Raw genomic sequence first — 15,832 nt, forward strand, 5'->3', positions numbered from 1 at the left:
TTTTACATCAAAAGAGCACCAAGTAATAAAGATTTTAAGAGATGGACTGGGAATTGTTTTTTTAATTTTTGAAAGACTTATATGAGCACCACTTCCTCCCCATCCCCATCTCCACCCCCCACCCCTACTTACCTTAACAACTTAAAAGTTATTTCAATGAATAGAAATTCTGGGAAAATGTTTGTCCATGACTTACGGAAAAAAGAAAACACTTTTTTTAAATAACAAAATCCTCTCTAGTTCAAGAACTGCAAAAAGAATTTATATTTATTTAAAGCTTCTTACTACAGCAAACTTTACTGCTCTTTTGTGAGATTTCATCTTTGCAATAAGATATCTGATGACAGAGTCCATTTTTAATAAAATTTTGGGAAATTAAACTTCATTTTCTTTATTTGGTTGACAAAATGTGATGTGTTCCAAACATCTTATATTTTGAGATTGGAGGTCCCTTTTTAACCTTTTCTGATAAGATGGCAGTGTTATTACCAGTCCTCATCTCTTGGATGATCGCATGCCCAGTTTTAACCTAAAAGCCTGTTTCATATTTGGAAGTGGTCTTTTCAGGGCATTTGCAGCAACATTTCTAGGAACAATGTTCTTGAAGATATTAAACTGATAGCCACATATCGTGATGGCTTCAGATCAAGCTTATAAAGAGTCCACTGTGAATACAAATGGCATTTTAGGCAGCAAGGAGGGGAAATTTTTGCAGACTGCCACCTGTTTAACCATTATCATGGGAGTTAACTAAATGGCATCCAGGTTAATGATAAATTATCACACACTTGCATGCCATTTTAACTTTTTTGAAGTATCAGCATTTTCACATACTAGCTCATTTGATCCTCCTCATAACGTGTAAGGTGGCAGTCTCGATATTACGATACTATGCCCATTTTATAACCAAGGAAATAGGCTCAAAGAGTGAGTTATTTAGGTCACAATAGCTAGTAAGAGGCACCCACACGTCCTAATTTCTGTTTTATTGCTCTTGCCAGCATTCCAGACATCTCACCAACACTTTCCAGACTTTACTAGGCTAAAGACTATGCTATTAGTCTTTTGGAAACTACTTTAAAATTAAGCAACCAACAGGGTTGAATTTATCTAACTATCGTTCAAGTAAAATCCTATCCCTTAACACCAGGAGTTTACTCTTTTAGTGAAGAGGATGTTATGTATACTTGACAAAAATTTAGATGTAGGTTTATATTTAAACCTATTTATTTGACTCAATAGATTTATTGATTTATTTGTATTTACATATACTTCAGAAGCTTAGACTTGATTAATTGGATTTTTTATTAGCTCTTTCTCCATAGTTTATAGGTAACAATGACACTGCATGGTGTAGACCATCCAGACCACTTTCCTTTATAATTATAGCTGTCCATGGTCCAGAAACAACGTAAGATTTCAAGACAATGATATTGGAATCTCAGAAAAGCTCCTATTGGCTCTTTTAACAGCTTTATTGAAATATAACACATATACAATTCACATACTTAATGAAAATGCTTTTTAGTATATTCACAAAATTGTGCAACCATTTACAACAATCAATTTCAGAACATTTTCATCACCCCCATAAAAACTCCATACCTATTAGCAATCACTCCCCATTTTTCCCCACCCCAGCCCTAGGGAACTACTAACCTTGCTTTCTCTATGGGTTTGCCTGTTCTGGATATTTTATATAAAAGGAATCATACATTATGTGGTCTTTTGTGACTGACTTCCCATTCCTGCATAATCTAAATGTGATCAGGCAACCAGCTGCCCTTAACTTCCACAGACATCCCCAATCTACGGACTCAGAAGACCCTCTGCAGGTAATTTAGGGAATTTTCATTCCTCTTCTGTAAGGTTTTATGCAATGCCACTCCCACCTAACCCCACCCTACATCCTCAACTCTATGTTCCTACTCTCCCTTCCATGACCTTATTATAAAGACTTCTCAGCAGGCAAGATCAATTAATTAAATATTGCCTATGTCTTTCTCTGTAGGCATTGTAATTCCTCTTGGTGGGTGTTCCATCTCCTAGTCATTAACCATATTTTACCTCTCCTCAACCTACTGCCTGAGCTTAAAGGCAATGGGAGAATACAGAAGCTTGCATTATATAGGATATCGAGCTGGATGACTTTGTGTAACTAATTCCCCATCCAGTCTCCATAAGTAAGAGGCAGACAGCCCAGGCAGGAGGCTTTATTTTTACCCTTTATCTATTCTTTTTATTTTAAGCAAAGTAACACATGCTCATAGTTTAAAGAGTCCTTCTGTCATACAAGGTCTATCAAGACCAGAGCATTTCCCAGCTCAACCTCACCCCTATTTTCCTTGTTTCTGAGTCACCTACTTTCAGTTCTTTTATCACAGGAGTTAATAAACAGCCTACAAGCTAAATCTGGCTAGTTGCCTGTCATGATAAAGTTTTATTGGAAAAGCCATGCCCATATTGTCTATGACTGCTTTCATACCACTGGGCAGAGCTGAGTAGCTGCCACAGAGACTTATGACCCATAAAGCCTAAATATTTACTATCTAACCCTTTGCTTAAAAAGTTTGCCAACCCCTATTCTGGCTGTAGTTTTGACATGTGCCTCCATATTGCAAAATAACACGCTGTGTGGCTACTTTTTTTGTTTTTTCCTGAATTAGGCAATATTTATTAACCTCCCAGTATGCAATACAAAGATTTAGCTCCTTCCCCAGTGTGTGCATCCACACACACACAAACACATACAATTTCCCACTCCTTCCTTCTTCCCAATATAATTACATAGTAATTTAGATCAGAATAGCTGGATATTCAGTGTTTGCATTATCATGATCATGTATGCTATTTAGGGCTTAGCTATTTAGTAAGTTACAATTATTTTCCTTTCCTGAACATCTTTTTGCTTTCCCTGGCGTTCATGTCAAAAGAAAACTTTTGGAGTGGCTGGAGTGACTATAAAGATATCAGACAAAGTAGATTTCAGAGCAAAGAATATTACTGTGATAAAGAAGGTCATTCCATAATGAAAAAAGGGTCAATTAATTAAGAAGACACAAAAATCTTAAATAGTTACACACCTAACAACATAGTTCCAAAATACACACAGCAAAAACTAATAGGACTGCAGGTCCATAGAGAACAGAAGTAGATTACTGGTTGCCTACTGTTGCGGGGGCGGTAAATGGGAGTGACTAATGGGTACATGGTTTTTTTTCTGGGTATTGAAAGTATCCTAAAATTGCTTGTGATGATGGTAGCACAACTCTCTGAATATATTAAAAACCATTGAATTGTACGGTTTTGTTTTGTTTTAATTTTTTTTTTTGGCTGCATGGCATGGCGTACAGGATCTTAGTTCCGGTACCAGGTATTGAACCCATGCCCCCTGCAGTGGAAGCGTGGAGTCTTAACCACTGGACCGCCAGGGAAGTCCTGAATTGTATGCTTTAAACGGGTGAATTGCATCGTATGTGAATAATGTCTCAATAAAGCTGTTTAAAAAAAAGATGTTTATACTAAATAGAAATCTGGTTCTACACAAAGATATGGAGACACTGGAAATGGTAAATATGTGAATAAACATAATATTTTTCTTTTCTTTTTACATTGACCTATTTATTATATAAGGGATATGATAAAGTATACATATAAACAACCAGATAGAGATACATAGGTAAGGTCAGGAAGGGCGCTTCTGTCCTCATGAAGTTGGGGTGTACCACCCTCTGGGCAGGTGGATATGTTCACCAACCTGGAAGCTCTTAGAATTCCATACTTTTGGGTTGTTTATGGAGGCTTCATTATGTAGGCATGATGGATCATTAATCTGGTTTAAAACCTCTCTCTTCTTCCCGGAGGTTGGGAGGTGGGGTAGAAAGCTCCAAGCTTCTAATTATAGTGTGGTCTCTCTGGTGACTAGCCCCCATGCTGATGCTATCCAGAAGCCCACCAAGAGTTACCTCATTGGAACAAAATAACCCCTATCACCCAGGGAACCAGGAACTAGGGTCAAAGACCAAGTGTCAAAACAACAGTTGCTCTTAGTGCTCTAATTACTCAGGAAATCACAAAGGTTAGGAGCTCTGTACCGGGAATCTGGGGCAGAAACCAATATATGTGTCTATATATGTATATATATTTTTTCCCTCTTATTTCACTGTGCCCCGAGCAGATTTCATATTTGGCTTCTATCTAGCCTTACCCTAATCACTTTGGGGGGAAAAAAGACATTCAGCATATTCCTATATGAAAAGCTATATAATTCCTTTAATAATATATCTCAGCATTAATTCATTTAGAAGAGTGGATCTCAAAATGTGGTCTGTGGACTCCCAAGGTCCCTAAAACACTTTTGGGATTTTCCAGGTCAAAACTATATTTCTAACAATATTATGACATCATTTGCCTTTTTCACTCATCCTCACACCAGTGTGCAGTTGAACTTTCCAGAGGCTTCATGATGTGTGATGATGTCATCGTTCTGACAGCTAGTAGAACGTGTGCCTGTGGATTCTTTTGCGTTTTCTTTCAACTTTATTTCTTCCAGTTTTATTAAGATATAATTAACATACAGCACTGTATAAGTTTATGGTGTACAGCATAATAATTTGACTTACATACATCATGAAATGATTACAGTAAATTTAGTGACCATCCATCATTTCATATAGATACAAAAGAAAAAGAAAAAATATTTTTCCTTGTGATGAGAACTCTTAGGATTTACCCTCTTAACAACTTTCATATATAACATACAGCAATGTCAACTTTATTAGTCATGTTGTACATTACATCCTAATACTTTATCTTATAACTGGAAGTTTGTACCCTTTGACCATCCAATTCCTCCTCCCACTACCCCACCCCTTCCTGCTAAAAAGAAAAAAAAAAAAAAGAAATCTGGATCTTCACAAAGATACGCAGCCACGGGAAATGGTAAATATGTGGATAAACATAACATTTTTCTTATTTAAAAATATTTTTAAAAGATAATTGACTGTTTAAAGCAAAAATGATAATTTATTGTGCATTTATAACATAGGTAGAAGTAAAATGTGTGACAAATATAGCACAAAGTCTCAGAGAGGGAAAATGGAACTATACTTTTATAAAGTTTTTATACTATACAGAAAGTGCTTTATTCTTACTTTAAGGTAGACTGTGATAAGTTAAAGATGTGTACCAGAAACCCTAAAGCAAAACCTTAAAAAAAAAAAAAAGTATGGCCAATAAGCCAACAAAGAAGTTGAAGCATAAAAATCTGAAGCAGAGTCATAAAAATTTATTGATTAATTCAAAAGGGCAGGGGAAGGTGGAGGGGGGAGTACAAAGAACAGATAGGAAAAAGAGAAAACAAATTGCAACTATACTAATAACTGCTTTAATGAAAATGTTCTAAATACCCACGTTAAAAGGAAGAAATTGCCAGACTGGATAAAAAAGCAAGACCCAACTATATGCTATCAACAAGAGAACCACTTTAAATATAAAGACACAAACTAATTAAAATAGGTTAAAAGTAAAAGGATGGGAAAAGATACACTATGCTAACAATGCTGGTTATATTAATATCAGATAAAGTAGATAAAAATAAATAAAAAAATAAAGAGGATCATTTCTTAATGGTATAGGGGTCAATGTAAGAGGACATAACAATCCTACATGTTTATATATCTAATAACAAAACTTCAAAACACATGAAACAAAACATGACAGGAGTAAAAAGAGAAATACACAAATCCACAATTACAGCTGGAGATTTTAACACTCTTCTGTCGGTAATTCGAAAGATCTCTTTGCTGTTACTAGTTTGGAAGGGGCCGAGAATGAGTGGGTCCACAGGTGAAATGTGACTAGCATTTTTTAAAAAGTATCATATATAATTTTACTTCCTATACCCAGTGGTACCACGGTATTTTATTAATCATTTCTGTCCTATAATGAGATACTTAGCGTATAGATTTTCATCTTCTGCCAAATTACCCTGAGCCAGGTATATTCACACTGAGTACCTCGGGGGTGGTGGTGGGGAGAAATCGATAGCCTAGGGCAGTGGTTTTCAAACTTGAGTATCAGAATTACCTGGAGGGCTCGTTAATATTCAGATTTCTGGGCCCCGTCCCAGAGTTTCTGATTCCGTAGATGTGGAACAGAGCCGGAAAGTTTGCATTTCTAACAAATTCCCGGGTGATGCCAATTCTGCTGGTCCCAGGACCACTCTCTGCGAACCTCTGGCCTAAAATTTTGCCATTCCTTTCTTCCCACTGATTTCGAGGCAGTCTGTCGGTTTTCAAAACAACGCCCAAAGCCAAACATCAGACTCCCAGCAGTGCGGAAGCAACACAAAACGCGAACCCAGCCGGTAGGCGGGTTCTAGGCCGCCCAAACCCGCGCGAGAGCTCACGTTCGACGTCGGCGTCTGCGTCAGCGTCACGTCGGCGTCGGCCACGTTCAGCGGAGACGGGAGCAAGATGGCGATTCCGGGCAGGCAGTGAGTGACCTGGGAGTTAGGGTTAGGCTGGGGAGCGAGACACCACGGCGACTGTGTCTTTGGCCGAGCAGTAGAAGTGCGCTGGAAGTGAAGGGGCTGTGTCGTCAGGGATAGAGATGGGGGAAAGCGAGAAATCCTGAGGAACATATATTCCCATCCCCCCCCACATTTTGCAGGATGGAAGCCCGAAGTTTGAGGGAGAAACTTGTGAGGAAATAAAGGAAGTTAGGCTGAGGGGCAGAGAGCGAGACTTTTCTATTTTCCAAAAGCTCGGTCTGAGGCCCCTCAGTCTTGCTTCCTACCCCGCGCTTGAGTTTCTCCCCGGTTGGATGCTTTCAGGGGCATTGAGAAGAGAGACAATTCCTGGCTTTCTTAGAGGGCCTTGTTCTACTTGGCAGGTCAAGTTCTGATTACCGCCCTCCCTTCTCGGTTTAGGAACGTTGTGCTGAGAAGTCACAGAAAAGGGTAGGCATATAGGGAATTGGGGTATACGTTGCCACAAAAGAGACAAATGTTATATGTTCTTGGAAGTTTTATCTTTGATGTATAATCCTCGCTTGTGATGCGGCTTCCCGTGATTTCTGCGTCTTAAAGGCCAAAACGTGAGAAACTAAATGAGTTGGATCTGATGGGATGGTTCTTTCAGGTGCTCCAAGACAAAGCAAGTGTGCTTAATAAAGTGTAATGGCAATTTGCCCCGTGGCTACTTGGGTTTCTCAGTTAATGTAATCTTTTAAAAAATTTTCATGGGTGCCATTAACCTTTATCCAATAACTTCTTTAAAATTGTGTACCCAATAGGAGAAAAAAAAGTATTTTCTTGACTCTTGTTAGATCACAACGATAATTTAGAGCGTTTTTATTTTTAGTGGACATCAACTGAGCTTTCCACTAACATGTTCTTTTTAAAACCTTGCTATCATTTCACCATCTAAAACATTTCTGAACTCTTCATTCACTTCCCTTCTTTGATTAAAATGGTATTTTGATTTTGGCCCACAAATAATCACTTAGAGTAATAATTATAAAATCTTAGCGCATATTAGAACTTTTAGATAGTTGAAAATCAGAACCAGTGTTATATGTTCATAGGTTATATGACATGTTTTGACTTGGTAGCTTCGTCTGGAAGAGGTAGTGGATGTATTATTGTTTAACATTTAGATATAATGGTGTAATTTCTATTTCAAAAAAAAATATGCAGGTATGGGCTTACTTTGCCAAAGAAAGCACAGCAGTTGCACCCTGTTTTGCAAAAACCTTCAGTGTTTGGGAATGATTCTGATGATGATGATGAGGTAAGGGAAACTATGTTTTTCTACTGCATTGTTGGACATTTTTTTTTTTAATTGAACTTGTGAATTTTATGTCTTTGCTTGCTTTAGATATTTGTTAATACAGTGTATCTGTAGCATTATAATTTACAGAATTATCAAAAAGAATAAAGAAGAAAGCTCTACTTTTTTTTTTTTTTGTAGGTGATACATGGATAATCTAAGATTTTTTTTCCCAAGGTTATGAACTTCAGTTATTTTTAAGCAGTTATACAGAGTAATTTCAGACAATAATACTGATATATAACAAAACTGTTGCTGTAAAGATCCCTGGAAATAAGCTATTAAGATGTCACCAGTTTCCTAGAAATTCTTATTAGTAAAGTAGTTTCTTATGAGACTACTTTTGTGGTTACTCAGTGTCTGCTAAGTGTAATTATTCAGTTGTAATATGGTAGTGTATAAAGTTAGCATTGATGATAATGACATCTAATATGAACATTTTATGTTTTAGCAGCCAAAACAGTGTTTTCCTATGAATCCCCAGTTTACAGCAGTTTATAAAACCCCCAAGTGTGTGCTTATTTAATACTTCAGTCATCTTCTGTATTTCTAAAAGATTTTTGTATCAATTTCGTACTTCCTTTGCTCTGGCAGAAAAAATCACTTCTCTTTCAGTTTTTACTAATTGTATAATAGCATAGTTAGGTAATTGAACATATTTGATCCTTTGCTTCTTTTCTTCTGTTGAAGAAATAGACTCTAGATGGCTTACTTTTTAAAAAGTTGATAATTTACATATAATTTGAATATAAAACTCATGGATTTTAAGTGTACAGGTTGGTGACTTTTGACAAATACATACGCCCCAGTCAAGATGTATTGTAGAATATTTCTTTCTTCCCTGAAAGTTCTTTCACACCCCTTTGCAGTTAGTTTGCTTCCCCACATTATGCCCCAGACAACTATCTCATTGTGGTTTTGATTTGCATTTTACTTATGACCAAAGATATTGGCCATTTATGTATCATCTTTAGAGAAATGTCTGTTCATATCATTTGCCTAGTTTTTAATTGGGTTGTCATTTTGTTATGAGTTGTAAGATTCCTTTATATATTCTAGATACAAGTCACTTATTAGATGTAATTTGTAAATATTTTCTCCCATTCTGTGAATTATCTTTTCACTTTCTTGATAATGTCCTTTGAAGTACAAAAGTTCAATTTTGAGAAAGTCCAATATATTTTTTTTCTTAGGTTGCTACTGCTTTGGTGTCATACCTAAGAAACCAGGGGACTTAATCCAGGGTCATAAAGATTTACGCATATGTTTTCTTCTAAGAATTTTGTAGTTTTAGTTCTAAAATTACATCTATGATCCATTTTGAGTTAATTTTTGTCTACGGCTATGAGATGGGGGTTCAGTTTCACTCTTTGCATGTGGATGGATATCCAGTTGTCCCAACACCATTTGTTGAAGGCTCTTCCCCGTTGAATTGACACTACCCTTGTGGTTTGTTTTAATATACAAATAATTTTTTAAAATCACTGTAGACACAACAGAAAAATATGACATGGTTATCTTGTAGTTTCACATAAATCATCCTGGCATACCCATGTAATGCAAAGCAACATATACTCCAGTTTGAGAAGGATGGGTTTATACAAGTGATCTAGAAAGTTTACTGCTGTGATTGCTGTTTCTTTTCCATTGTGAAATGAGGCTAGTGGAAGCTGGACGGTGGGTACACTAGAGTCAGAAAAGAAAGGCCTAGGGCCATTTTGCTCTTCCCTCCCTCCCTCCCACCCTCCTTCCTTTTACATAGAGAGACTTTAATGCAGATAATTGGTTACATGGGTGATGGAAGACTTGAGAAGCTACAAGAGATGGTGAAGCAACCCAAAGATTAGCAGTAGTAAAAGGCAAGAAGTGATAAATGGAGGAATACAGGTAGGAGTTGGGCCTGGAGGCCAGGGGCTAGGGTTACTTGGTGGGAACTGGACTTTTCCAAAAGGAGTTGAAGCCACTGGGAGATTCAGTCTTAGGTAGAGAGAAAGGCAGGGAGAAATACCTCGTCTTCTCCCTTTCTCCTACCCTCCAATATGCTGTTTTTGTATTCTATTGTTAGAACCCAGCCAGAAGCCAACTGACAGGGAGCTGCAGTTTAGTTCTTAATGAGCAGAGAATATAAAACCGGTCTTGTTTTTTGGGGGGGGATTTAAGCACTGGGTTGGCCCAAAAGTTCCGAACAAACTTTTTGGCCAACCCAATATTTATTGTGAGGGAAAACCGGTCTTTAGAATAATTTCCTTACCTATAAAACATCAGTCTGGTGAATTCCAGCTTATCCTTGTATATTATTTAAATGTTTGTGAGCTTTGAATATAAAACTCTTCTTTTTTAAAAATTTATTTTATTGAAATATAGTTAATTTACAATGTTGTGTTAATTTCTGCTGTACAGCAAAGTGACTCAGTTTATATATATATATATATATATATATACACACACACACATTCTTTTTCATATTCTTTTCCATTATGGCTTATCACAGGATATTGAATATAGTTTCCTGTGCTATACAGTAGGACCTTGTTGTTTATCCATTCTATATATCATAGTTTGCATTTGCTAATCCCAAACTCCCAATCCATTCCTCTCCCACCCGCCTCCCCCTTGATAACCACAAGTCTCTTCTCTATGTCAGTGAATCTAAAACTCTCTTTAAAAATTAATCAGTTAAGAAACAGTAAAATTATTGGTGTTTTGGAAAATACAGAGAAAGATATTTTATGTTTCCCCTCCTGAGGAGGGCATTTGATAAACCTGGCGAGGAGCTTCTGAAGCAAATCCAACTATTCTTATTTTCAGGAATTCAGCAGAAGCAACTAAGAGCCCAAATTTAAGATCAGACTTTTATTCCAGTGGTCAAGCAGAGGGAGCCCTAGCAAATGAATTCTGTTTCAATGTGTGTTTTTATCCAGAGTTAGTTTAAAAATGGGAGAAAGTGGTAGTCCAGCACTTTAAATTATTATTTAAATAGTCCCTCTTTTTGAAATTATCAGAACTAAATAGAAACAATTATCATTTTGTTCAGAGGTAGAAGAGATGAAGAATTTTTACCCCATATGAGTAAGGTTTATATTATATCCAAATGCTGCTGTCTGATAATAAGTGTTTGAGTGGTTTTGCTAAGATAGTAGTGTGTTTGTTTCATTTTTGTCCAGTCCCTCCTCTCTTTCCAGTCCCATTGCCACCACCTTCATTACTTCTGTCATGGATTATTATAGCTTTGTAACAATTTCCTTATCACCTCTCTGTCCTCAAATTCATTTCAAATACTGCTGATAGATTGATCTTCCTAAAGCACTGTTCTAATCACTGTTAACTTCCTTACTCTTTTTTTTTTTTTTTTTTTACTTCCTTACTCTTGAACCTAATTGTATTTAAAATCTAAACTGCTCATTCTGACATTGAAAGCCTTCCCTATGCTTTGGCTTCAAAGGACTTATTAGCATTTTCTCCTAACTGTGCTTCTCCATGCAAAGTACACTGTTAATGTTTGTTTTCTTTCACAACTCTACTTTTCTTCACACTGGAAGTCTCTCCATCCTATATGTCCAAATTATAGCCATCCTTTAAAACCCAGTGCAAAAGTTGCTTCCTTCAAGATTTTCCCCACTGGAAAGACTCTTTCTTTTTCTGACACTCTTTACCTTTCTTAGAGCACTTAGCTTTTTATACCTTGTATTATAAGTTATTTGCATACAAGTCTTTCACTGTACTAGAGTATGAGCTCCATGAGTTAGGATCCGAATGTTTGTGCTGGCTTCCAAGAATGAGTAAAATCATTTACTCAGATGTTTTAGCTATCTATATTGTAAAGAGCCAGATAGTAGACGTTTTAGGCTTTGCAAGCTAAGTAGTCAACTTTGATCTCCTAGTGTGAAAGCAGCCATTAGATAATATGTAAATGAATGAGCATGACTAATAAATGTGTTCTAATAAAGCTTTATTTACAAAAGTGGGGATGGCTGAGATTTGGCTGTAACTTGCTGACCCATGATGTATACAATTATCCAAAGTACGTGTGACAACCAGTATTTCACAAGTGTTATAAAGTGGCTAGTGACTAAAATAGATGTTGCATGACAAACATGGAACTTCCTTTTAGATATTTCTCCGTGGTAAATGCTTGCTCATTTTGCAGAACATAATGAATTTTTCTTTTAGTCTTGGCAATTGAAATGCTCATTTCTAGATAATAATAATCTTGTGAGATCCAGTTTTGTAGTATAATTCATATGCCATGAAGAGGTACGATCCATACGACCTGAGAATTGTCGCTGTTGGATAAAGATGCAAAACTTCTTGATCTCTTTAAAAGAGAATATTAAGTTAAAATAGATAGCTTAAGTTCATTAATTTAGTTTTTTGTGTATATATCAAATATGTTAGATAAATGATGGATGATGATAATTGCACTTTGAGTACTCAGAAGCCATGGTATAGTTCTTTTATAGGTTAAGCTTTCATCTTCATAAACTATAGAACAGTTACAAAAACTATAAGAAAAACATTAAAACCCCAGCAGAAAACTAAGGAAAACACATAGAGAAATATAGAAGAAATGGAAATATCTAATAAACATTAAAAATATGTAATCTTAGTATATCTAAGAAATGTAAATTAGGGCAACAGTAAGCTGCCATTTTTTTTTACTATGTTAAAAAATACTTTAAAAAATGATAATGGCAAGGTTTTGGTGAAATGGGAAATTCTGAAATTCAAAATTTTGTTCTTGTAAATCATTGCCCCTTTTTGGAAGGCAGTTTTGCAATTCGTATCAATCCTTTAAGAATCAAGTATATTTAACCCACTGTATCAATCAGAAGACAGAGGCTGTGCCAGAATTTTCCCTTCTAAAATTCTCTCCTGAGGAAGTTGTCAGAAGTTTGCATTCCAGATTTATAGGTATTCAGAAGTCTTTATTTCAGGGTTGTTTATGATAGTAAAAACTTAGAACCAGTCCAACTTTCAACAGTGAAAGCATGGCTAAGTAAAGTGAGGTGCAGTGTATATTACAGAATTGTTATAAAATAAAATGAAAGGAAAAAAGAGTAAAGAGAGCATTTCAGAATATTAATGGTAGTTGTCTTTGGTGGACTTATGAGTGGTTATTTTGTTTTTTATGCTTTTCTGTATTTTCTAAATTTTCCACAATAGTTTTTATAATTGAAAAATAATTTTTAAGAAAAATTTACGGTGAACTTTAAGAATTTCCTGTAAGATACTTAGCTTTCAAATCATATTAAAATATAAAAGGAAATAACACATTTAATCTGATAGAAGTCATAATGAGAGAGAGTACTGGAACTATTTAAAAGCATGAAAGAAGATGAAATAAGCAGAGTACAAAATTGAATATGTATATATGGTTGTACAAAACTATATGGATATATAAGTGGAAAATAAAAGAATTGGTTTGGGTTTTTTTTGGTGACAGTATGAGCTTTTTTCTTTTTTTCAAAATTGTATTTGTTTCATTGTTATAATTTTTGAAGAACAGAAGGAAGTCAGTGCTTTAAAAAATACATGACTGTAATTGTATATCCCCCAAATTAGAAACATTTGCAAATTACCGGATTTCATGGTATATTTTCATTGCTTTTACTATTTCTTTTTTTTTTTTAAATTTATTGAAGTATAGTTGATTTACAGTGTTGTGTTAATTTCTTCTGTACAGCAAAGTGGCTCAGTTACACACATATATATATTCTTTTTCGTATTCTTTTTCATTGGTTTGTCACAGGATTGAATATAGTTTCCTGTGCCCTACAGAAGGACCTTGTTGTTTATCCATCCTATATATAATAGTTTTCCTCTGCTAATCCGAACTCCCATTCCTTCCCTCCCCCCCCCACCCCCCAGCAACCACAAGTCTGTTCTCTATATCTGTGAGTCTGTTTTTGTTTTTGTTTTTGTTTTAAAATATTTATTATTTATTTAATTATTTGGCTGTGCCGGGTCTTAGTTGCAGCAAGTGGGATCTTCATTTCTGTATACGGGATGTTTAGTTGCAGCATGTGTGATCTAGTTCCCTGACCAGGGATTGAACCCGGGCCCCCTGCATTGGGAGTGCGGAGTCTTAACCACTGGACCAGCAGGGAAGTTCCTGTTTTTGTTTTGTAGATACGTTGATTTGTATCGTATTTTAGATTCCACATATAAGTGATATCATATGGTATTTGTCTTTCTCTTTCTGACTTACTTTGCTTAGTATGATAATCTCTAGGTCTATCTGTGTTGCTGCAAATGGCATTATTTCATTCTTTTTTATGGCTGAGTAATATTCCATTTTATATATGTACCACATCTTCTTTTTTTTTTTTTTAAAGATTTATTGATTGATTGATTGATTACTATGTTGGGTCTTCGTTTCTGTGCTAGGGCTCCCTGTAGTTGCGGCAAGCGGGGGCCACTCTTCATCGCGGTGTGCAGGCCTCTCACTATCGCGGCCTCCCCCGCTGCGGAGCACAGGCTCCAGATGCGCAGGCTCAGCAGTTGTGGCCCACGGGCCCAGTTGCTCCGCGGCATGTGGGATCTTCCCAGACCAGGGCATGAACCCGTGTCCCCTGCATTAGCAGGCAGACTCCCAACCACTGCGCCACCAGGGAAGCCCAGTACCACATCTTCTTTATCCATTCACCTGTTGATGGACATTTGGCTGTTTGTGAATAGTGCTGCTATGAACATAGGGGTGCATGTATCTTTTCTAATTATAGTATTGTCCAGATATATATGCCCAGGAGTGGGATTGCTGGATCATATGGTAGTTCTATTTTTAGTTTTCTGAGGGACTTCCGTACTGTTTTCCATAGTGGCTGTACCAACTTACATTCCCACCAACAGAGTAGGAGGGTCCCCTTTTCTCCATAGCCTCTCCAGCACTTGTTATTTGTAGATTTTTTAATGATGGCCATTCTGACTGGTATGAAGTGGTACCTCATTGTAGTTTTGATTTGCATTTCTCTAATAATTAGTGATGTTGAGCACCTTTTCATGTGCCTAGGGCCATCTTTAAGTCTCCTTCGGAGAAATGTCTATTTAGGTCTTCTGCTGATTTTTCAGTTGGGTTGTTTGTTTTGTTGTTGTTGTTGAGTTGTATGAGCTGTTTATATATTTTGGAGATTAAGCCCTTGTTGGTTGCATCATTTGCAAATGTTTTCTCCCATTCTGTAGGTTGTCTTTTCGTTTTGCTTATGGTTTCCTTTGCTGTGCAAAAGCTTGTAAGTTTGATTAGGTCCCATTTGTTTATTTTTGTTTTTATTTCTATTGCCTTGGGAGACTGACCTAAGAAAACATTGGTATGATTTATGTCAGAGAATGTTTTGCTTATGATTTCTTCTAGGAGCTTTATGGTGTCATATCTTGTGTTGAAGTCTTTAAGCCATTTCGAGTTTATTTTTGTGCATGGTGTGAGGGTGTGTTCTAACTTCATTGATTTACATGCAGCTGTCCAACTTTCCCAGCACCGTTTACTGAAGAGACTGTCTTTTTCCCATTTTATATTCTTGCCTCCTTTGTTGAAGATTAATTGACTGTAGGTGTGTGCATTTATTTCTGAGCTCTCTATTCTGTTCCGTTGATCCATGTGTCTGTGTTTGTGCCAATAACACACTGTTTTGATCACTGTAGCTTTGTAGTATTGTTTGCAGTCTGGGAGGGTTATTCCTATTTCTTAATCTTTCACCACTTTAACTCCAGTCTTTTATCTTTTATTTATTTATTTATTTATAGAAGCAGTTAGGTCTTTAATTTTTTTTTAATTTATTTTTTGGCTGAGTTGGGTCTTCGTTGCTGCATGTGGGCTTCCTCTAGTTGCGGCGAGCAGGGGCTACTCTTGGTTGCGGTGCGTGGGCTTCTCATTGCAGTGGCTTCTCTTGTGGCAGAGCATGGGCTCTAGGCGCATGGGCTTCAGTAGTTGTGGCACGTGGGCTCAGTAGTTGTGGCTCGCGGGCTCTAGAGTGCAGGCTCAGTAGTTGTGGTTCACGGGCTTATGG

At 36.6% G+C, this 15,832-nt stretch overlaps 1 protein-coding gene across 4 annotated transcripts in view; it reads left to right on the top strand.

Moving 5' to 3' along the window:
- Positions 1-6,452: 6,452 nt before the first annotated feature.
- Positions 6,453-15,832, top strand: part of NSRP1 (nuclear speckle splicing regulatory protein 1) — a 60,055-nt gene continuing 50,675 nt past the window's right edge. The window contains exons 1-2 of one of the 4 annotated variants that reach the window (XM_068531281.1): positions 6,453-6,496; positions 7,700-7,793. In XM_068531281.1, the coding sequence (XP_068387382.1) occupies positions 6,477-6,496; positions 7,700-7,793 (114 nt within the window). In that variant the 5' untranslated portion in view covers positions 6,453-6,476. The other 3 variants (XM_068531283.1, XM_068531282.1, XM_068531284.1) reach the window with 3 other exon arrangements.

This window comes from Eschrichtius robustus, chromosome 20, assembly GCF_028021215.1.
Source record: "Eschrichtius robustus isolate mEscRob2 chromosome 20, mEscRob2.pri, whole genome shotgun sequence".
NCBI lineage: Eukaryota > Metazoa > Chordata > Mammalia > Artiodactyla > Eschrichtiidae > Eschrichtius > Eschrichtius robustus.